The sequence below is a fragment of the Bufo gargarizans genome, chromosome 3 (genome assembly GCF_014858855.1).
Source record: "Bufo gargarizans isolate SCDJY-AF-19 chromosome 3, ASM1485885v1, whole genome shotgun sequence".
NCBI classification, from domain to species: Eukaryota; Metazoa; Chordata; class Amphibia; order Anura; family Bufonidae; genus Bufo; species Bufo gargarizans.
Genome location: NC_058082.1, coordinates 20,210,775 through 20,235,149, shown reverse-complemented (window position 1 = coordinate 20,235,149; position 24,375 = coordinate 20,210,775). Strand labels below are relative to the sequence as shown.

Below are 24,375 nucleotides of genomic sequence, written 5' to 3'. Positions count from 1 at the left end.
AGTGGAGCATCCTTAGCCTGTTGCCCTCCATGGAACCATGGAGCAGGAGTTGTTGCATTGGAGGAAGGTGAAAAAAGTGAAGACAGACTGGGGCATATTTACTAAGACCGGCTTTTGACACCAGTCTTAGTTTCCCCCTCTGCGCTGCCGCTCGATACCTCTAATTTATGATGAGACATGCGCCTCGTCCTAAATTAGGCGCATCTGTGGCAGTCTGTGCATTTGGAGTAAAAACTACGCCAGCCCCTGGCCTGTTTTGAGACGTAAATGTAAGAACATTTGCCGGGGACCCCCGGCGTGCCCCTGCCCTACCCTTGTCACGCCCAACTGGCATACAAGGCGCAAAACCGACAGTGCGCCAAAATTTTGTTGCATGGTCAGACAGAAAAGGGGACTTGCGACACTTTTTAATTCTAAAAGTGTCACAAGTCCATTAGTAAATGTTCCCTACTGAGTTAGGGTTCATAAACGCCAAACGTATTTTTTTTTTCCATGTCTGTGCCCTTTTTTTTTATTTATTTTTTTTTTTATTTTGCAGCCCGTATGCCGAACCATTCACTTCGATGGGAGCGCAAAAAATTGGAAATGACTACGTGTGCATTCCGTGTCCGTATGTCTGCATGGCCGTTCCGTAAAAAAAAATAGAACATGTCCTATTATTGTCCACTTTCCGGACAAGTATAGGACTGTTCTATTGGGGGCCGGCCGTTTTGTTCCGCAAATTTAGCGGTAAGCCCACGGCTGGTATCTGTGTTTTTGCGGATCCGCAATTTGCTGGACCACAAAACATCCAGCGTTCGCGTGCATGAGCCCTTATACCTAGTCCAGGAGGTTGTGCATGTCACAAGATTTCTAAAAGCACCATAAATCATGCTCGGCCCCCTCAGGCACTGGGCTGTGGATCACAGTGTATTACCTAGAGTGTTTTTTTTAATTAAGAGGCAGGTGTTGCCAAAAATGCAACAGGTCTGTGTGTCCCATAACCTCAGCTGTCTTTCTGGTCAGAGGCAATCAGTTTGTGCAGCTAGTACAAAAACGTTCATTCCCAATCATTGCCCGATCGTTGAACAGGTGATAACTGGATTTACCCGGGGATGGGGATCAACGATCACTAGTTCATTGTTCATCCCCATATTTATTGTTCGATAGCAGCAGGGCAATGTGCTGCCAGCAAATAATGAGTTATATATGCCGCACAAAAAGTGCAATCATGTTGGCTCGTTTCTCTGGTGATCAGTGGCCAATTTACACGGGGCCCTTATTGGAAACGAGCGTTTCTACAGACTGCCCTGACAGATCTGCCCATAAGTTATTATCACGCTTTATCATCTGCACCTCTAACTATCCACCACACTGTTTCCAAAATCTGACAAAATAATTTTTGTAACCCCCGTAGAAGGCAGCTACCTTCACAACCACCATAGAGAAGTAGTGTGAGGTCTGTAGTCCTAAACTGAGCTTAAAGGGGGTTCTCTGGGAATTAAGAAAATAAAATTACTGAAAATACTTTAAATATTACTTTATGATAAATATATTCCCAAATTTCTTTCATTATTTATAATGGCTCATTTTGTCTGGGGAGCAATCATTAGGAGAAATAAAATGGCCGCTGTCCTATTAGTACACACAAAACCTGTCCTAATCACACACGGGACAAGTTACTTCACAGCACTGAGGTAAAGAGCTGCCTCATCCTCCTCTCTGCTCTGCTTGTCAGGGATTATAATCCTGAATACAGATGATGAGATATTCTGCTGAATCTCTGTAGGAATGGAGTTTATGAGAAGACATGAGGTACAGAGAGGAGGTGTGGATGTGGTAATGAGCAGCATCTCTTGTACGCAGTCTCCATTACCACAGCCTGTCCTCTCTGTACTTCATGTCTCCTCATGAACTCCATTCCTACAGAGATTCAGCAGAAATTCTTATCAGTTGTATTGAGGATCATAATCCCCGACAAGCAGAGCAGAGAGGAGGCTGAGGCAGCTCTTTAGCTCAGTGTTGTGAAGTAACTTGTCCTGCTGTGTGATTAGGACAGGTTTTGTGTGTACTAATAAGATGGCGGCCATTTTGTTTTCTCCTTTTAAATATTAAATATATATATTAATTAAATGGAACCTGTCAATGATAGACCAGGCACAATGCCTTTAGGGCTAGATCAGCTGAATGTAATGATACCTTTCACGTTGCTTTATTCTGGAGAAAAAGTATTAATCCATCCTTAATTTATATGCAAATGAGCAGTTAAGTGAAAGCTATTATACATTCAGATGAACTAGCCCTACAAGGCACCATGCCCTAATGAATAGAAGTGATACATTCATGATATTAAAGTGGGTAAAGCTCAGTCGTCTTTTTTTTATGAGCACATCAGGGCTCATGCACATGGTACCAACCGCGTGCGTTTAGGCATTTTGGAGATCAGTACATCCTACCCTCTGTTAGAACTGCCTCTACTTGTCCACAAAACGGACAAGAATGGGACTTGTTCTATTTTTTTTTTTATTTTGCGGGGCCAAAGAACGGACATATGCATGCAGACGGCACATGGTTGCCCCATTAAAATGAATGGGTCCGCATCCCATGAGCTAAAAACGCAGATCGGATGTGGACCAAAACTACGGTTGTGTGCATGAGCCCTAAATGTGTGATGTCATTCTCAAAAACAAAACATCTCTTAAAGGGGATTTCCATATTCTAAATGTTGATGACCATCGATATTTGAGCAGTGACGATCTGAGGCGAAACCGTACAGTCACCACCATATATATAGTAGCGGCTGTTCTGGGTATTGGAGGTTTGTCCCACTCAATTGTCCCAGCTCCTCGTTTTTCATGGCCATCTTGCATTGCAGCTCCTCTTAAAGGGGTTGTCCGCTGTTTACTGTTGATGGCCTATCCTCACGATTAGTTACAGATCAGCACCCCTGCCGATCAGCTGTGCGGTGCTCGTATGAGCGCTACCTTCTCTCCTCTGTTTACCTGGCGCTGCAGCAATTGCACTGTAACTACAAGTATGGCGCCCCCTTCACTTCGATGGGAGGGCTCTGTAGTATTCACTTGAACAGACACAGCCGGCCCATAGAAGTGAATGGGAACTCCACATTTTTAATCACCCCTGCTCACTGCTGGCAGGCAGGTAAACAGAGGAGAGAAGGCAGCGCTCCTATGAACACTGCCTTCTCTTCAAACCGCTGATCGGCAGGGGCGCTGGGTGCCGGACCCCCGCCGATCTCATAATGATGACCTATCCTGAAGATAGATCATTGACGATAAAAAAAAAAAAAAAAGGCAAATAAAGGTGAGCTGTGCAATAGCCAAGAGTGCCGCTGTTTCTGGGGAAAAAAAAGGTGATTTATTTTTTATTTATTTTTGTTTAAATCCTGCACAACCACATCTTTGACCCATGATGACTGTTCCCATAGGCACAGGCTTGTTCCCCATAGGTCAGTATATGTATTTTTTCTGACTATCCGGTGATCCCCTCCACTGTTGGAGGTCCTCCCCCTCATTCTGTGCGGTCTCCTATTACTAACCTTAGACCGGGAGCACCTGTCGCTGTACCTGCAGGTTTATAGCTGAGCCCACACCTTGCAGATCCGGTGATTGATGAGTCACATTGACAGCCGCTCTCCCCACCCGTGTGATGAAACCCTGCAGTGGGTGTAATTCTGCCCCAGGACAGGCCCAGCCTTTCAGACACAATAGATAAAGATTATCAGCCAAGTCCCATTTTCTGGGTCAGCACTTTCAGAGATGTTAGGAAGCCGGCCATGATGTGTTTTGGTTTGGACACAGAGGATCCGGGGGATCCAGGCCAGCGCCTAACGGAAGGGGTTTCCATCTTGCAGCGGTTTTCTATTTCGTTGATTCCTGGGTGTTGTAGTAGTCTGTCCTGAATACATCTTATTTCATGAGTCCTATAATAAATATGGGTTTCCACGTTGTAGCCGAGAACCACTTGGTAAAACCGCAATGGTTTACCGCTAAATGCATGTACAGCAGAAGCAGATGGTTTTTATGTGCTTCACCCGTATATACCATGATACTGAGCGGTACAGCGTTCTACCGCTCCGCAGCTGCAGTGTGGAACCCCAGCTTCATAGGCTAAGGACCCCTTCACAAAATCCGCCGAGTGTCCCATGGAGGAAAACCTTACAGTTCCTGCTGCTGTTTTCCAATGTTAATGCTACAGACCTGCTCGCGGTTTATCCCCACTGAATGGAGCTAACGTGCAAGCTGCATCCGTCGGGACGCCGTGGCCGAAATGAGAGGTCCTCTCTATAAGGCCTCTTTCACACCTCCGTTTTTTTTTCCGTTTTGCGGGCCGTTTTATGCGTTTCGTATACGGTCCGTATAAAAAAATGAATGTACTCCATATGCATTCCGTTTCCATGTTTCCGTATCTCCGTTCCGTGCAAAGATAGAACATGTCCTATATTTGGCCGCAAATCACGTTCCGTGGCTCCATTAAAGTCAATGGGTCCGCAAAAAAAAAAAAAAAACGAATGCATCCGTATGTCTTCCGTATCCCTTCCGTTTTTTGCAGAATCATCTATTGAAATTGTTATGCCCAGCCCAATTTGTTCTATGTAATTACTGTATATGGCATACAGAAAAACGGAACAGAAACACAACGGAAACAAAAAACGGAACAACGGATCCGTGAAAAACAGACCGCAAAACACTGAAATGGCCATACGGTAGTGTGAAAGAGGCCTAAACCGCGGCCACAAGAAGTTCAGTGTGGGAGCCAGATTTAGTGTGACTGCCAGCGGCTTTTTGGTGTAAAATTTGCTACAGATTCTGCTGGCAAAAAGCGCCACGTAAACGGGGCCTCAGACCGGGTTTCCATGTTCAGGTTTTTGATGCAGTTTTTAAAGCCAAAGCGCAGACATGATAGTAAATGGAGGGAAGATTTACCACGACTGGTGTCAAAAGTCCATTGGCGTAAATTTTGGCTTGTGCGGGCGCCGCAGGAGCTGCCGTAGATTCGAGCTACCATTTATGCTGATTTTCTGGTGGAAATTATGATGCATCTGTTGGGTCAAGGAAGACAAACCCGTCCCGCTAAGTCACGCTCACAAGAATGGCAAGACATAGACCTTTCCGCTACAGAATCGAAGTCTTTCTGAGTTTATTGCATATATAACCGCAAAGCCATTCCCATCAGTGACACCCACCTGTAGCCTGCGTGGCCCAGGGTCCCAACAGGCAGACGGCTGTATAGGTCCACAGCCGGTTCCAGAGTGGAGCACTCTCCCTGTTGTCTGATGGCTTCTTTGCGCCAGTAATGGAACTTGTCCCTTCCCTCTGCTGCCTTAGGGCTCATGCACTCAAGCGTATTTTATTTCGTGTCCGTTCCATTTTTGTTTTATTTTTTTGCGGAACCATTATTTTCAGAAGTTACTCTGTGTGCGTTCCGTTTCCGTATGTCCATTACACAAAAAATTAGAACATATCCTATTATCGTCCCCATTACAGACAAGGATAGGACTGTTCTATTAGGGGCCAGCTGTTAAATACAGAATGCACACGGCCGTCATCCGTGTTTTGCAGACTTTAAAATACATACGGTCATGTGCATGAGCCCTTATGGGACTAATTCCCACTGCTCTTCCTTTTTTTTCCCCCCCAGTCTCTGTGTAATATCTGAATCTAAAATGAGCGCAATACCACCGCGTGCGGACACACGGATTCTATAATAGGAAAAAAGCGCCAAATTATCTGCAGCCAAGAATTCCCCATAAAAGTCAATGGAGACCCAAAATAATGGTATCGGGTATGCTCATCTGAAAAACGGATGGAGAGTGAAGGGTTTGACTGTCGGCCCTGATATGGGGGGGGGTCTGTGCCCGGCTATCCTTATGATCTGTCCTGACACTGTATAAAGGTACATTCACAATATGGATTTTGATAATCCAACTACAAAATTCAGTGTGGAATCCACGTTTAGTGGTTTTTCAACGCCCTTTTTATTTCACTCATGGGTGTTTACTTCAGTACAAAACTGCATTTTCAGCTTGTGGGTTTTGGCGCATATTCTCTCCAAAAAGCCCTGACACGTGTGGAACATTTTTTTTTTTTTTTTTTTTTCTCTATTCTTCCCATTCATTTCATTGGGAGATTCAGCGCGTATTCCGCTTACGATAGGGCATGTTGCTTTGATTTTTCCACATGGAAAAAAAAATGCTATTTATTGAAATGAATGCTGTTTAGAGGTGTTTTTGGAGCCGTTTTTGAGGCTGAAACGTGCCAAAAGCTGAGTGTGAAGTAGGCCTAAGTAGGAAACGCCCAGTATGTGCCCAATATGCATTATGCCCCCTCCTGTACTGGCCAAGGGCATCATATGATGTCACCCATGATGTGGTAGATTGACCACCTCTGGGTTTAAACAGGTTGTCCAGGTTCTAGATATGAACCCCTTTGAGGAACAGAAGCAATCATGGGACATTAGCGTGTAGTATGTGAAATAACCGTAAAAACACGTGTGTGCTTCGGGTTGGTGGATGCTAATTCTTCGGGTATTTTACACTTGTGATTGCGGTGATGATACGTATTCTTGCAGGGACCAACATTAAGAAAATTGAAGCCAGAGAAATCCCGTGCTCCCACGTGTCCATGTCGCTGTTTGACTGTTTGCACAAGGAGAACATTGTCAAGGAAAGCGGATACATCGCCAAATGCCTCGATGAATACGTCGACGAATTTGTGGTTTCAGATGAACTTCGTAAGGTAGGTGCTGCACCGGGCTGAAAACCTTTTGAAATCACAGGGGTTCCTATGAGCAGTCTTTCACCGGTCTCTGTAAAAGGGCCCTTGGGCCCTGTTCATATCATGTAGATCCTTCCGTCAGACGTATGTCAGGACGTATACCTCTCACAGAGCTTCTGATGTATGACGTTGCGTAGTCCTACAATAGCTTTCCCAGGATTTTTTAGCATGACAATAGCACAGTCGATTAGAAGAAAAAAGTATGTCAACGTAGACTGGTGTGTACAGGGCCCTACAGGTATTGGGGCCCTATGGTACGTTAGGCCTACAACGAGGGAGCTCTTCTCTATGTGAAGGGAGAGGGTAACCTGGGGCGATAAGAGGCTGATTGATTTGGGGGGGGGGGGGGGGGAGTCTTACCTCTACTGATCACTAGAATTAAATGCTTACAGCACTAGTGAAGCTCATTGGCACCTTGGGGTATGTTTAGACGGAGCATTTTGGGCGCAGGTTTTAGTGCAGAAAACTGGGCCAAATCTGCGCTAAAACCATCTCCCATTGTTTTCAATAGGAGGCCACGCACTGCAGTTTTTTGCTTGGTTTTCAGGACCACACCAAGAATGTTCAGGTCTATTCTTGGAGTGCTTACCACGTGGACCCACGCTCCGAGGAGCTAAACCTAGAGCAGGTCAACGTAAAAACCCATGGTAGCGGTTTCTGCAGTGGATTAGATCGCGTTTGACGAAATCTTCCATCTAAAACATACCCTTAGGCCTCATGCACACGACCGTTGTGTGCATCCGTGGCCGTTGTGCCGTTTTCCGTTTTTTTTCACGGACCCATTGACTTTCAATGGGTCCGTGGAAAAATCGGAAAATGCACCGTTTGGCAGCCGCATCCGTGAGCCGTGTTTCCTGGCCGTGAAAAAAATATGACCTGTCCTATTTTTTTCACGGCCAACGGTTCACGGACCCATTCAAGTCAATGGGTCCGTGAAAGAACACGGATGCACACAAGATTGGCATCCGTGTCCGTGATCCGTGGCCGTAGGTTAGTTTCATACAGACGGATCCGAAGATCCGTCTGCATAAAAGCTTTTTCAGAGCTGAGTTTTCACTTCGTGAAAACTCAGATCCGACAGTATATTCTAACACAGAGGCGTTCCCATGGTGATGGGACGCTTCTAGTTAGAATACACTACAAACTGTGTACAAGACTGCCCCCTGCTGCCTGGCAGCACCCGATCTCTTACAGGGGGATATGATAGTACAATTAACCCCATCATATCCTCCTGTAAGAGATCAGGGCTGCCAGGCAGCAGGGGGCAGACCCCCCCCCCTCCCCAGTTTGAATATCATTGTGCGGCCCCCCCCTCCCCTGTTGTTAACTGTTGGTGGCACAGTGTGCGCACCCCCCTCCCTCCCTCCCTCTATTGTTTTAATACATTGGGGCCAGTGTGCGCGCGCCCCCCAACCCCCCCTCCCTCCCTCTATTGTTTTAATACATTGGGGCCAGTGTGCGCGCGCCCCCCCCAACCCCCCCTCCCTCCCTCTATTGTTTTAATACATTGGGGCCAGTGTGCGCACCCCCCCCAACCCCCCCCCCCTCCCTCCCTCTATTGTAATCATCATCGGTGGCAGCGGAGTAGAAGATTTTCATACTTACCTGGCTGCTGGCTGCTGCGATGTCTGCGTCCGGCCGGGAGCTCCTCCTACTGGTAAGTGACAGGTCTGTGCGGCGCATTGCTGTCACTTACCAGTAGGAGGAGCTCCCGGCCGGACGCAGACATCGCAGCAGCAAGCAGCAGGTAAGTATGAAAATCTTCTACTCCGCTGCCACCGATGATGATTACAATGGGGGGAGGGAGGGGGGTGGGGGGGTGCGCACACTGGCCCCAATGTATTAAAACAATAGAGGGAGGGAGGGGGGGTTGGGGGGGCGCGCGCACACTGGCCCCAATGTATTAAAACAATAGAGGGAGGGAGGGGGGTTGGGGGGGCGCGCGCACACTGGCCCCAATGTATTAAAACAAGAGAGGGAGGGAGGGGGGTTGGGGGGCGCGCGCACACTGGCCCCAATGTATTAAAACAATAGAGGGAGGGAGGGAGGGGGGTGCGCACACTGGCCACCAACGAGTTAACAACAGGGGAGGGGGGGCCCACTGGCCACCAATGAGTTAAAAACAGGGGGGGGGGTCTGCCCCCTGCTGCCTGGCAGCACCTGCCAGGCAGCAGGGGGCAGTCATGTACACAGTTTTTTTGTATATTCTAACCTGAAGCGTCTCCATCACCATGGGAACGCCTCTGTGTTAGAATATACTGTCGGAAATGAGTTTCACGATGTAGCTCATATCCGACAGTATATTCTAACATAGAGGCGTTCCCATGGTGATGGGGACGCTACAAGTTAAAATATACCATCGGATTGGAGAAAACTCCAATCCGATGGTATAACAGAACTCCAGACTTTACATTGAAAGTCAATGGGGACGGATCCGTTTGAAATGGCACCATATTGTGTCAACATCAAACGGATCCGTCCCCATTGACTTGCATTGTAATTCAGGACGGATCCGTTTGGCTCCGCACGGCCAGGCGGACACCAAAATGACTTTTTTTTCATGTCCGTGGATCCTCCAAAAATCAAGGAAGACCCACGGACGGAAAAACGGTCACGGATCACAGGACCAACGGAACCCCGTTTTGCGGACCGTGAAAAAAAACGTCCGTGTGCATGAGGCCTTAGGCCCCATTCACGCGTCCATGGTGCTGCCATGCTATGTTGCAGACCGCAAGTGGTGGGTCCATAAAACACGGTCACTGGCCGTGTGAACTTTGCGTCGCTGTGTGGACACATTGCTTTCAATGAGTACATGATCCGCCAGATACATAAAAAGATAGGACATGTCCAATGTTTTGCGGAGCAGAACCACGGACGTGGAAACCCACAGAAGGGCTTCCAGGTCTGTGCCTCAGTTCCACAAAAGAGTTGTCCACAACACGGGCACGGCGGCCGTGTGAATGGGGCCTTAGGCTGTATTCAGGCGCATCAAGAACCACATGAGGTTTTTCCGGACTCCTTTTCGGGTCACGGTTTTCGTTTTTACATATGTTTCACCTGTAAGAAAAATAATAATTTGTACATCCAAAGACCGCATCCCAAAACTGCATCAAATCTTGGTAAAACCGCCTGTGGTTTTTGATACCGTTATGGACCGCTCGTTAAGCGCAGCTTCTGAATATACATTTTACAGCACAAAGGGTTATATCTGCAGAATTTCATGATTGAAATCCCCAGCAAAATTTGGTGCAGATTTCCGACACACACAGCGAACCCTCTACATGTGACCGTGCCATAAGATACCCCATTGTGGGCTCGTAGACTTCTCGCAGCTTTCTAGCATATTTAAGAAAATCTGAATCTTTTTGTTTAAGGTCCTTCTTCTGGAAGACTTTGAAAAGTACGAGATATTTAGTCCATCCGACAGACAAGAGTTTCTTTTCCACCTCTTCAAACACCTCTGTCTTGGGGGAGCCGTCTGCCAGTTTGAAGATACGATAGATCCGTATCTAGAGACTACAAAATCCATGTACAAAGAATTGCTGAGGTAGGACCGGATTTCTTTTTAGGTATTTTCCAGTTTATTGCGCGGTGTAATGTCTTGATGTTTTGTGTGCAGCAGTATAATGAGGTATACATCTTAAATAGGTTGTATCAGACTAAAAAGAATGGCGGCTTCCTTTAAGAAGAGTGTGACCCTTGTCCACGGGCTTCTATGGTATTGCAGGTGAGCCCCATAAACAGAGGCACTGGGCTCTCATGTTCTTCATGGAGACAGCAAACAAAAAACCTATGGCAGCACAGCATTACACATGCAAACAATAGAACTAGGGATTATTCTGGATTACACTGGTACTATACCAACTATACATGAAAAACGGAAGCTCTTTGCGCACATTTTTGAACGTGTGTCGGGCCACGGTGTCGAGGTGGCTTCTGCAGATGGGTACCTAACACTAAACAGAACTGCCTCTCCTGGGCCTAACCTAAGCCTACAATGGCTTCACAGTTTAGCGGAGGTCTCATTCATTTCTATGGAGCTGTGAAAAAAACCTGATAGTCCTCAGTTTTTTCTCCATGTCCGTGATCCGTGATTCCAGTCCGTCAAAAATAACCTGTCCTATTCTTGTCAGTGGAAAACGGAGGACGGACCCATTCAAGTCAATGGGTCCGTCCAAAAAAACGGATGCACAACTGGTATGTTGTCCGTGTCCTTGGTGCAATAAAATTACACTTTTCATTAACCTTCCTTTTTTTCCCCTGTCAGACAAAAAAAAAAGGAAGACACAAGGAAACACAACTAAAGCAAAATCGGACACGGACCACTGAAGCCAAATCACTGACAGTGAAAAACACTGTCGTGTGCATGAGGCCTAATACGGATAACATCCGCGTTGCATCCATTTTTCTTTTTTCAGTGGGTCCGCAGCCAAAATTAGGACATGTTCTCTCCTCTGTGGAACGAACATACGGATGCGGCATGCGCCCCGATGCAGGTAGACCTCATCTGCTCACTGTACTAGTCAGTCTGCAAAACTGAGTCTGTTTTATGAAAAATCCTTTCAGACACTTTTTTTTGTTTTTTATATTTATATTTTTTTGGGTTTTTAATCAATTTCAAGCCTTTTTCATATGATGTTTATGTGGTTTTGCAGCGAGATGCTGTGTGTGAAACCTTTTTTAGGGCTAGCTCACACGTAGGCTTTTGTCCATGGAATTTGTTTCAGATTCCGTGGCATAAACCGTGGGGCTCCTCGCGGTAAACTCCTCCTATTGTTTTCAGTGGGAGGCCACGCTGTTGTTTATGTGTCTGCGGTTTACCTTCTGTGACCGCGCCAAGAAAGGACCCGTTCACACGGGAGCCATAGGAAGCCACAGCGACAGAAACCGGAGCGAGTTTTTCCGAATATGCAGTGGGTTTTGACAAAGGCTGAATCCGCTGTGTGAACTAAGCCTTTTGCTAGTCTATAAACTGTAGAAAAAAACAATTAATTAATTAATTTTAATAAGTACCGCCCTGAACGTTGCGCACTTTCATCCACTAATGCTTTGCATTGACACGTTCCAGGCCTTTTGTCCACAATAAACTTTTATAAAAGGAAGAGTTTGCCGTTCACACAAGCAATTTCACAACTGCCCTTTAATAAATCAGTACAACGGGAAACAGATGGGGACGAGCGGGAGAAGCGGGGCCTTAAATGAGGACAATTTAGCTAATTAAAGCTCTAAATGAGCAGCAAGTAGACAGAATGGGGTCTTTGTGCCCGTCACGTGACCACACCACATTTCCAGCGTCTTTCCCTACGTGATCGGTTCCAGCGTTGCGCCGCGATGTTTGTTTTACCTACTATAGTTTTGGGAAGCGGGTTAATGTTAGAAATTGTTAAGTAAAGAAAACAAATCCACCGCCCCCTAGACGAGAGCCCCTCGTCTGCAGCAAACCTGCCCTCCAAGTGAACCAGGACGGGGCACGTTACTTTAATGCTGGAAAATGGGAGCCGAAAAAGAAAATCAACATGGTGTCTGTTCACTTTCAGCGCCCCCTCTCCAAACACTATTAAAAGAGGAAGAGGAAACAAGCCGTGCGAGTCCTGTGTGCGCCTATTATATCCGAGCTGCCTCGTACACATTCACACACACTCTCGCACATAATAGCTTCCATTCAGCTAGAAATGTTCCCAGCCTTGTGCAGCATCTGTGCTCCATAAGCCTCTGCTCAGGCGCTGCCGTCCCGTACCGTCTGTACATGTGCGGTGGGCAGATAGACTTCAGAGGAACCTCAGCGAGAGCTAGCGTCCTCCCCATCCGAGCGCTCTAGATGTGGATGGCAGGGTTTATTGCTGTTGGGTTCACATTGTTTTTTTTTTTAAATTAAACCAAACATTCTTGCGTTTTCTCCCTTTAGTTTTGATGAGTGATTCAGGACGTGTTCATTTGCACAATGGGCAATTGGACTGTTTCACAAGTTCTGGATTTGAGAAGGATGCAGAATCCCCATCAGATTCTCTCGCATTCCTCCTTCAAGGCATGTGAATTGGGTTTTTGTTACCCCGGGTGTCAGCCTCAGATTTCAGACATGGATCCTTTTATAAATACATGTTGGATATGCGTGAAATGCCGTGGACTTCTGTACCCGGACCCTGGATGTCTCCCTATCCCCATCCCAACCCAATTATTTCCCACTTGCTTTGGCAATGCCAATATGTATTAGGGGATAGGGGAGAGGTGGATGGGGAGAGGTGGGTGGGGATAGGGCGAGAGGTGGGTGGGGATAGGGCGAGAGGTGGGTGGGGATGGGGATAGGGCGAGAGGTGGGTGGGGATAGGGCGAGAGGTGGGTGGGGATGGGCATGGGGATGGGGATGGGGGAGAGGTGGGTGGGGATAGGGCGAGAGGTGGGTGGGGATAGGGCGAGAGGTGGGTGGGGATAGGGCGAGAGGTGGGTGGGGATAGGGCGAGAGGTGGGTGGGGATAGGGGAGAGGTGGGTGGGGATAGGGGAGAGGTGGATGGGGATAGGGGAGAGGTGGATGGGGATGATATAGTTAGATAAAAGATAGATACAGGGACATAGCTGTAGGGGAATGCGCTCCTGCTGCCAGCCTTACTCACTGCGCCTGCACTGAATAGTAAACGGGACGGAGCAGGCGCGGCGGTATTTACTGGACTAAGAGGAGAAATCGCCAGTCAATAAAAGGGACCTGGGCGTGCCAAAGGATGAGTGGACCGAGCCGCTAGGTGCTGAAGCAACGCCCTCTTAGCACCTAGAGGCTCATTAGCATATTTTAAAAGTGCTTTTTTTTTAAAGAAAACGGCGGCAGGCAGACACTTAGCAAGCCCACTGTTATGTACTGCTGACCTTGGCCCATCGGTAATGTCAGTCAGCTAAATAACGTTGTTTATGATGACAGAAACCCTTTAAAAGGGTTATCCAATATCAATAACTGCCCCCCCCCCCCCATGTGCTGGGCCCATTACAGGGAATATAGTTACCTGGGTTCCCGTTCCCTGCGCAGCTCCTGGTCCCCGCACCGCCGCTGCTGCTTCTTCCCATGCACGGATGATGACATCTGGGGCCGGGGAGAGGGGACAAGCCTCCCTAGCGGGGACCCAGGTAGGTATATTCCCTGTGAGGGGCATGGCACATGGGGGGAGGGGCAGTTATTTATACTGGATAACCCCTTTACCCGTATTATTACATCATATACAGTGACCCTGTAGGAAACGGACGGAGTGGCTGCCGGGCCTGGTGTGAGAGAGCTCAGTCTTGACTAGCCACAGGACTGGGGGTTGTAAAGAAGTTGCTGTGGGGCCCGGTCATTTGTAGTTACACCACTAGATAGATAGATAGATAGTATAAACCGTTTGTCTAAATGAAGTATTACATGCCATGATATAAATCTGACCATACACATGAGGTATCCTTGCTGTCAAAACATAGGGCACCATCAATGGACGGAGTCCATTACGCATGTTCAGATCCATCAAATGATAACATGTAGTGCTTCTTATAGAGTCAGTACTAGTGAGTGCTTTCATTATGGAAGCAGTCGTTCTTATGCAGGAGGCGCAGGGAGCGCTGGCTGTACTCGCTGCTCCCTGGTCGTCGTCTTGGCTCCTCGCTATGCTGGGTCCTGACTGTGTATAGCAGGGATCAGCAACCTTCGGCACTCCAGGTGTGGTGAAACTACGACTCCCAGCATGCTTGGCTGTTCTCAGGGCTCCCATAGAAGTGAATGGAGCATGCTGGGAGTTGTAGTTTCACAACAGCTGGAGGTTGCTGACTCATGGTGTATAACGTCAGGATGTAGGGCACCTGTGGCGTGCACTATGACTTGATGCTGTGCAATGTCAGGTCACAGTGCTGCGCGAGGCCGGGAAGACGACTAGGGAGCGGTGAGTGCAGGAAGAGCGCGCTGGCCGCAGCAGGAGAGGTAAGTTGTTTTTTTTGTTTGTTTGTTTTTTACTGTCTGATCTGAGGTCTGATGAAGATTGAAATTCTGTGCATATGGACTCTGTTCATAGTCCATATGATTTATCATTTGATGTATCTGACCATGTGCCATGGACTCTCTCCATTGATGGTTCCCTTTGTTTTGACAGCAAGTATAACTCATGTGTAGGGCCAGATTTATACCATGACTTAGCGCAGGTGTGAACAGACTCTTACATTACCAGCTTCAGTACAATAGAAAAATGGCAGTACTGATTGTAGTGTCAGATTGTGCAGTGTCACCCCCCGTCCCTTAGTTGGTAACACCCAGCTGGACCGTCATTGCAAACTGCTAGTAATGCATTCATAAACGTCTAGCAGGAATAATAGAGAGACCTCCTGTTGATACGCCATAAATGAGTGAGATGAGAACGCCCCCTTCAAGGGTTGATTCGGCAGGTGAGGAAGCTTTTCCATATGATTTCTCTATGAACGTCGGTCCCAGCCTTTAGATCTTCTCTTCTCCAGCCTTGTGAACGTCTCGTCCTGACAGATTGCAGGTACATGTGTTGTAAATGGGTGTGAGAAAGATACTGATTTGGTTCTCATGGCGAAAAAACAACAAAAAACTAGGGCAGATGCACCTGCCCTTTACATCCAGCTCACTGATTGCTCGGTTCCACGCCCTGCACTAGCGTGGCTTATTCGCACACAATGCTATTCACGGAGCTGCAGAACATCACTGACTGTGTCCTCTGGATAAACCTTCAGTCTGTGGGAACCGCTTGCTCCACAACGCTCTAATATTAGATGGCACTGTGCCTTATGACGGGGTCATCTGAGCGGATTTGGGGCTCCGCTGGGATGTGGTATATCACCTCACGGGATGATACCAGAGATGAACACGTCTAGTACTGAACTAGTACCAGAAAAGGGGGGGGGGGGGATCATTTCTCTACATACTTTCCATGCATGATGGATTGGTGTTTGGGATTGGGCCCTCAGTAACGTGGCCCTTGTCTATGTTCTGTAATCACTCCTCATGTGCCTAGCCATGTCCTCCTCTCTGGTCAGGACAACTGTGGTAACCATCTCCTACTGCATCAAAGACTTCTCTCGAGCTGCTCCTCTACTTTGGGATGTCTCCTCATTTCCGTAACACTGTCCACCAGCCATTCAAAGTTATTTCTTAATTTGTCCCGCTAAAGTAAGTATTGGCATCAGGGCCGGGACGAGGTATTTTGGTGTCCTAGGCAGTGCAGGCAAATAGCGCCCTGCAATCAAGTTAAAGTGACCCTACTTTCTAAGGGGTGCGGCCCCGCGGTCAGGTTTCCTGCTGCAGTTTTGGAAGCCAAAATCAAGAGTGGATAATAAAAGGAGAGAAAGTATAAAAGACCGATACACCTTCTTCCCTTTCTAGAATTCACTTCTGCTTTTTCGCTCTCAAAACTGCATCAGTAAACTTGACCGTGTGGCCGTACCCTAATAAAGAGATTATAACACATTTCCAGTGATTTACAGGGGACGTCTCCACGGATTTCAGTTCAGTTTGTCCAGATCATCATGGTCAGTTGTGCAGCCCCCTCTGCTACATATAAGAAGACACCAGTGTTACTATGTGGCACATGGGGGACTGTTACAGATTCTGCAGATCAGCCCACAAATTCATACAGACCCCAGATCAACCCCCAAATTTATACAGACCACTGTCATCCCGCAGCTACTCCCAATACTGTGCCCCCCCATGCCCACAAACACTAAACTGCCAGAAATAACAGTGCCTTACAGATAGCACCCCCAATACTGATAATACTCTCCAAGAGTGCCCCCATTAGTAGCAATGCCTACATATTGTGCCCAGTAATAATGAACCCCCTCCTGTAGTGCCCCCTGTAGTTATAATGCCCCCCCTGCAGTTATAATTCCCTTTTGTACCTCCTGTATTATAATGTTCGCTGTAGTGCCAATACATAAATCTTCCCCCCCCCCCCCCATCGTTCCAATGTATAATGCTCCTCCATCCCTCTCATAGAACCAGTACATATACTGCTCCCCTCGTAGTGCCAGTAGATAATGCCCCCCTCTGTAGTGTCGGGTGTATATAGAATGCTCCCCCTCCTCCTTTGTACCCCCAGTAGTGCCAGGTATGCACAATGCTCCCCCCTTCCTTGGTGCCCCCAGTAGATAATGCCTCTTCTGTAGTGCCAGGTATACATAATGCTCCCCCTGACCCATTCCATGATGTCCGCAGTAGATAATGCCCCATTCTGTAGTACCAGGTATACCCCCTCCTTGCTGCCCCCAGTAGATAATGTCCCCTTCTGTAATGCCAGGTATACATAATGCTTCCCCTCCCTCGCCCCCTTAGTGCTGGCGATTAGCATTAAATAAAAACAAACACTTACCTCCCTCATGTTCCCCTATCGCAATCTGCGATGCAGGCCACAGTATGATCTGTGGCTTGTGTTGCTGCATCCCGACGCAGGCGGTTCCGATGACATCACCGCTCCGGGTCTCACACAATGACTTGATCACGCGAGACCTGGCACAGGAAGTCGCAGTGATGTCATCGTAACCTCTTGCTCTGTCCTACTACCTCATAGGCTTTAGGCCAAGCAGCCTGAGGCCTATGAAGTTAAACGCCTGCATATGTGGTAGTGAGGTGGCGCGCTAGGTGAGTGCCTACTAGGAAGGCACAAGGGTCCGTCATTGACGGAAGGTATGTGTCACCGAGGTTCCTGGCCTCGGTGGAGTAAAAGCCAGTTTTCATGTGTCAGCAGCAGTTGCTGTTTGACACCTTGCTATTTAGTATAGCTGATCCGGGACGGCTCTTACTGGGAGTAGTCAAAGTACTGGGTGGGTGACTACTCTATGTTCCAGGCCATGTCTTGACTGGCCTATAAAAAAAAAAAAACTGCCGGCAGTGTCAGCTAGGTGTGATTACCTCTCTCTCTGACAGCGGAGCTTTGGCAATCGCTGGATTGGGATCTGAGCCGTGGGCTAGGCTGGAGGCCTCAGTTTGGGAGGTCTGCTTTGTACTGAGCAATGCCGATCGGGTATGAACTAACACCTAGTATAACAGGTGACTGTGTTGCTGTATGAACGGTCTAGATGTGAACGAACACCAAAACTGCAAATGGACTGTCGTACTGTTTTGTAGCCATAAGTGTGAATAAAACACTGAAGTTTTTTTCTGGTCTTTGCCTCTATACTGCGTCCGCTTGTCCTGTCTACCAGAGTGAATCCCCACACTACCCTCGCCTACCCATCATCCTGGCCCTGAATGGCATATCACCTAGATATGTTATCACTTACTCATCAGCGAGGTTCCAACTGCCTGGATCCCCACTGAACCTCAGAATGAAGTAGCGGCAGCTCTGGTTGAACGGGTTGTCCCACAAAAAATATTCTACATTTTTCAAACCAGCACTGGATCTAAATACTTTTATAATTACATCTAATTAAAAATGAAGTATAGGCCACTGAGTTTTTATTTTCATTATTTCTCTGTCCACCTCACTGAGGTGGTCGCACATGCTCAGTTCAATCCAGCTGGGTCATCTGTTAGAAGCTGTGACAGTTACAGAGAAAGACGGAGACACCCCCTGAGCTGTCATAGGAAGAGAGCTGCAGGAGAAAGGACACACCCCCTGAGTTGTCATAGGAGGAGAGCTGAAGGAGAAAGGACACCCCCCCTGAACTGTGATAGGAAGAAAGCTGCAGGAGAAAGGACACACCCCCTGAGTTGTCATAGGAAGAGAGCTGAAGGAGAAAGGACACCCCCCCTGAACTGTGATAGGAAGAGAGCTGCAGGAGAAAGGACACCCCCCCCCCCCTGAACTGTGATAGGAAGAAAGCTGCAGGAGAAAGGACACACCCCCTGAGTTGTCATAGAAAGAGAGCTGAAGGAGAAAGGACACACCCCCTGAACTGTGATAGGAAGAGAGCTGAAGGAGAAAGGACACACCCCCTGAACTGTGATGGGAAGAGAGCTGAAGGAGAAAGGACACACCCCCAGAACTGTGATGGGAAGAGAGCTGCAGGAGAAAGGACACACCCCCTGAACTGTGATAGGGAGAAATCTGCAGCAGAAAAGATACACACCCTGCACTGTGATAGGGAGGGAGCTGGAGCAGAAAAGCCACACCCCCTGAGCTGTGATAGGAGGTGTGTCCTTTCTGCTGCAGCTCTTTCCCTAAGCTGCCAGCCTGAACTATATCTAGCAGACCAATTGGAACAATGAATGGGCATCTCTGGATCCATGTGAGGTACAGGGCTGGTTCTAGCTTTGTTAGAAAGAGATTGTCATGTCCTATATGATGTCTGATTTTCATTTTTTACATTAATCATGGGATAATCCCCTTTAAAGAGGTTTTCCAATGCCATATTTTTTTTTACAAACAGAATAAAATGGTATAAAATAACAAAAAGAGTAAAACAAGCCTTAGCAATCCCCTGTAGCTTCTGTGCTGACACTCCCTTGGTTCCCCGCTGATCTCTGTCTCCTGGGCTCCAGTGATCATGTGGTGTCTCGACACATGGCTGCTGCAGCCAATCACTGGCTCTAGCGGGCATAGGTCAACACCACTGAGGTCACTGCTGAGGGCCGTGTTTGGCTGCAGCGATCACATGTCTTATCGACTTATCATGGCCGGAGACTGGGTACCAGAGAAGCATCGGCACAGGACCAGCCGGGGATGGGTAATGGGAGTATTACTGCTTTTGTTTATACCATGTTGAGCAATTTGTTGAAAAGAAGTGCATGGGGCTCATTAATCATGTTGTCAGGGGGCCGCGCAGGTCTAACAGATGGTCCTGTGTTGGTTATGACTGTATATCAGAGGGTGACTCAGCAATTGAAACCTATTCACCTGGATAGTCATGTATTTAGTACTGGAGTGGTCCTTCATTACTAACTTAAGAATCCTTGAAGGGTTGGGTTTGAGATCGCATGTAAAGAAGAGGAAATAAGGCGCCAGCGATAAGTTAAATGAAACTGGACATTATTTATCATGAACAGTCATCGATCACGTCGTGTCGGCCTCCCATTGACTGACAGGACTTTGGTTTCAGCTCAGGCGTGAGGAGCATTCCTGCCTTGATACTCCCACTACCTGTCAGCTTCTCTAGACATCATCTTAAAGGGGTTTTCCCCATTCAGGTGGATAAACCTTTTGATCTGGTCTTAGGCCTTCATGATAAATATGCACCCTGTACCATCTGGATGGTGTTGATCGGGTAAGGCTAGTTTTACATCTGCAGCAGAACTCTCCAGCAGGCTGTTCCATCAGAGAACAACATGCTGGAGTTCTCCAGATCAGACATTGTTGGATTCTGCCCATTGATTATCATAGGGTCCGGCAGAGATCTGGCCGCTACCCGCCAGGTAGGCCAAGAGTCGGCCAGACAAAAACCACTGAACGCAACGTTTTTTGCCCGGCAGTTTTCCAGCATTCTATTTCGGAACAGCCTGGTGTACAGCACAGTCGCAGATGTAAAACTACCCTTAGTGGGCTTCTTGTAGATGGTGGAATTGGTTGGGAAGGATCTATATGTGGTTTCCATATGCAAAATGATCGGTGATTTTCTGTAGAATCATATCCAGGAACTTCAGGCACGTCATCATTCATGAAAGTCGTTGGTTTGAAGAAGCACTTCTACAAAATTTGTGAGTTATCCTCTAGAGGGAGTGCTTCTTTCACCTTTAAGGCCAAAGGATTGGTGGTTGGAAAATTCATTGTCTAGGAAATCATGGACATTCCCATCAGGACTATTGAGTCCGGTCAATACAGTGCACAGGCTTGTGAGTGCTTGTATTTGTCCCCTCCTGGCTTCCTCGCTCTTCTCCCCGTCTGATTGGCAGCTTTATTTCTATATACAGTATAGGATGACAACTGTTGGCAGCTGAAGGCATCTATGTTGGTCCCATGTTCATATGTGCCCGCATTGCTGTGAAACATGATGCTTTACTATATGCAAATGAGCCTGCTGGAGTTCACCGGATCCGACCTAGCCAAATAATTCTGTACACCTTCGGACGCCATTGACTATAATGGGATCTGGCAGGGGTCCAGGGCGGACATAAACCAGTGCATGCACCAGTTGTTGTCCAGTCAAGATGCGCCGCTCATGCTGGAAACCGGCCAAATCCCTGCTAGATCCCATCCCATTATAGTCAATGGGTTCTGGCGGAGCATGGCCCTATCTGGCTACGCCCGTATACTGTGAACTCCGGCAGGCTGTTCTTCTGCTGTGCCATGAACCAGCGGGTGTGAACCCACTGTGCCACGTGTTCTACCTCTTCTAAGTGAGCCCCTCGTTCTTCGCAGTACCCCTGATGGTGGGGATAGACTTTCCTGAGGAGAACACCAGGTCACTCACTACCTCTTGAGAAGGATTGGCACACAAAGAAGCTGGTCCAGGAGGTACCTGAGCAAGGTACCAGAGGTACAGATGTAGTCAGCAGGCTGAGTCATAACCAGGAGCAACAGTGCAGGACCGAAGGATGAGGCAGAGGCGAAGTCAAACAAGCAATAGGTCAGGGCACACAAATACAGGTCAGGCAATCCGGATCGGCAACAGGAGAGTCGAGGCAAGCAGGGAGGGATCAAACAGGTAGCAGAGTCCAGAAACACAAGCACGGGTCAGGTAAACAAGAACACAAACAGAGATAAGAGCAACCTTTGCAGGACACAAGGACTTGATGCTCGGGCATCTGGGAAGGGGGCTGGACCACTTATATAGGTACAGGAGGGCTAGGATTGGTCAGCGGTGTCACATGAGCTAACTCCTTAAGGGAGTGCTACAGGGAACAAGCTGAAAGCATGCTGTTCCCAGGGCTGGAAGGAAACCGTGGAGTGGATTCACCGCCGAACACGGAGCTCGGGACCACGGTGGTAAGCAGGGGGACATCGGCGGACAGTAACTGCTGTTACATGCTGGGTACTTTTAGCGCATATGTGAAACTAACCTAAGAAGAAGGAGACAAATGGAAAGGAGTATGACTGCAGGTTCAGACTACACAGGGTTTATTTGTAGTCTGTTACCATAGAGACACCGTTCTGCATAAGAGCTGTAGAAAAAAAACAACTATTGTGGATTTTTCATAAATAGTTATTATTAATTATTTTGTAATCCCACTAATTTCCCTTTGTAATGAACATTTGGTCTTCAATGAAATCTAAATTAGCTTTTTATTTTTAGTAGCAGAAGCGAAGGTGTCTCACTTGCCCCCCCCCCCCCCCCCGATAATCTCCCGTTCTTCACAGCGGTCTCACATAACCTTTATTTCCCATAAAAGCGTTTTCTTCTGTTTTGAGTGGCCGGGAAGTATTTGAAGGGAAATGTTTTTCTAAGGATTGTTATTGGACTTTTCTCATTACTGGCGCACAAGTGGCGATCGCTGAATGGCTTCTGCTGTCTCTACTATTAGAATTCCACATGTGCAGCTCATTATATTCATATGGGCACCTTCATCTCCAGAGTGGTACTGACGTGAACCCAGCCGCGCTGTCAGGATGATTTACTCAGAAACTCTTGTAACAACATCTTGTTAGTAATATTAAAGGCTAGGCTGGGAGGAAAAAAAAACGGCTCTGTGTCCGGTTCATGCACGGCCAGTATTTCTGCTCTTCTTATCTTTATGTAGAATCTCAATAATTATGTGAGAAGGTAAAGAAAACCTAAAGAGCGGATCCCCCAGGAACAGAATCCACACCACACAAACTGCTGCAAATCATGAAGTAAAGTGTAAATACAAGTTAAAGGGGTTCTCCAGGATATACTTAGGATAGGTCATCAATATCAGATCGATGGGGGTTCAACTCCTGGCACCCCCACCGATCAGCTGTTCTGCTGAAGTGTAGTCCATGGCTATTCCATTCAAAGTGAATGGGACAAGGATGACCTATTTCTTGCACCAAAGCTACTGCAAAAAACTGACCAGTGACTGTGCCCGGAGTCAGACCACCACTGATCTGATATTGATGACCTATTCTAGGGATAGGTCATCAGTACAAAAATCCCGGAGAACCCCAATACAGCGCCCACACACCTTCAGTACTTGCTGGCCAAAAGCTTGTTTGGCCAACATCTATCTCTCCCGACTCCCCCATATGCATACATGCTTGACTCAACCATGCGTGTGTTTCCAGGTAGGGAGACAAGAAGTGTCTTGTCTCCCGGGAGAATAAAGGGATCAGGCATTGAAATTCAATGCTCCCGATCATTCTCTTCCCCCAATAAGATCTGTTGAGGGGGAATCGGTAGCACCCCATACACATTAGGGCTGATTCACACGACAGTATCTGCTGGAAAACATGACCCATTTGTCGGTCACGCCTCTCAGATTGACTGCAGCTCCCCTGACCCGCATCATAGTGTTTGATGCTACAGTCAGTTCATATGTGATCGCGGATCTATTATGTCGTACTCACATGATGACTCTCCAGGGAATAATTAGCAGCCAGAACAGCAGACAATTGGTTAAACCAGAGACAAGTCAAAGCCAGGAGAAATGGTTATTCAGGTGACAAGGGGTTAACCCAGAATCCAGGTCAATACACAGGAAGGTACAACAGAAATGCAGCGCTGTTCTGAGCATTTCGGAGACTGTTGTTACCATACGCCTGTCCTGACCCCCCCTTCCCTGTGCACTGGACACAGAAGCCGTGGTGGATGGGTGGTCTGTTCAGGTGCTGAGCGTAGAAATCCACTGCAATGACTGCTCTCCCCGAAGATCAGCGCAATCTCTGTCCTTTCTTTGAGTGTAAGGCTCCATTCAGACGTCCGTAGTGCATTGCGGATCTGCAATACACCCGGCCGGCACTCCCATAGAACAGCCTATTTTTGTCCGCAATTGCGGACAAGAATAGGACATGCTCTATTTTCTTGCGGAGCTGCGGACCGGAATATCGGGGCCGCGCTCCGGTAATGCGGATGCGGAGAGAACATAGTGTGCTCTCTGCATCTCTTCCGGCCCCATAGAGAATGAAGGGGTCCGCACCCGTTCCGGATTGTTGCAGAACGGATGCGGACCCATTCTACGGACGTCTGAATGGAGCTCTCGCAGCCATATCTGTAACAAAGAGAAAATTCTTAATAACTTTGGCAGGAATAAAGGTCACATTTAAGCACAGATTTGGATTCCTCATCAAATCAGATATATATGTCACATGCATCCCTTCCCATTTGAAAATATCGACTTGGTTCCAAGATTGAGGCTTTCAAAATACCCGCCATGTTGGACACCCCTATCACAGACCGTTCCCAACCACCGGTTTCCATTTATTCAGATGTCTCCATACCCTTGGACCACAGTGTAGATTTCTACCTGCTCACAAAGATTCACCTGAACAGCCAACATCGTGCTGCAATTTCCAGGATTCGAGTTGAATGAATAACTTATATAGCGCTACAATTGCGAACTAAATCGCCTCAAGGCGCTTTTGCAGCCCTTGACCGCCTGTGCCTTCAGAAGAGGTGGGTCTTGAGCTTCTTCCTGAAGGCTAGATGGTTTTCTTCTGAGCGGATCTCCGCAGGTAGAATGTTCCATAGCCGGGGTCCTTGGACTGCGAACCTTCGTTCGCCTTTTGATTTGTAGCGGGTCTTGGGGATATGGAGGAGGTTCTGGTTAGCTGACCGGAGGGGGCGACCTGGGGTATAGTGCTTTAT

The 24,375-nt window shown here is 47.6% G+C and overlaps 1 protein-coding gene across 1 annotated transcript in view; it reads left to right on the top strand.

Annotated features, from left to right (window-relative positions):
• Nucleotides 1-24,375, top strand: part of CFAP300 (cilia and flagella associated protein 300) — a 55,970-nt gene that overhangs the window by 14,360 nt on the left and 17,235 nt on the right. Inside the window, exons 4-5 of the mRNA XM_044287933.1 lie at nucleotides 6,568-6,734; nucleotides 10,148-10,320. Coding sequence (XP_044143868.1) covers nucleotides 6,568-6,734; nucleotides 10,148-10,320 — 340 coding nt within the window. The remainder of the gene's footprint in view (nucleotides 1-6,567; nucleotides 6,735-10,147; nucleotides 10,321-24,375) is intronic.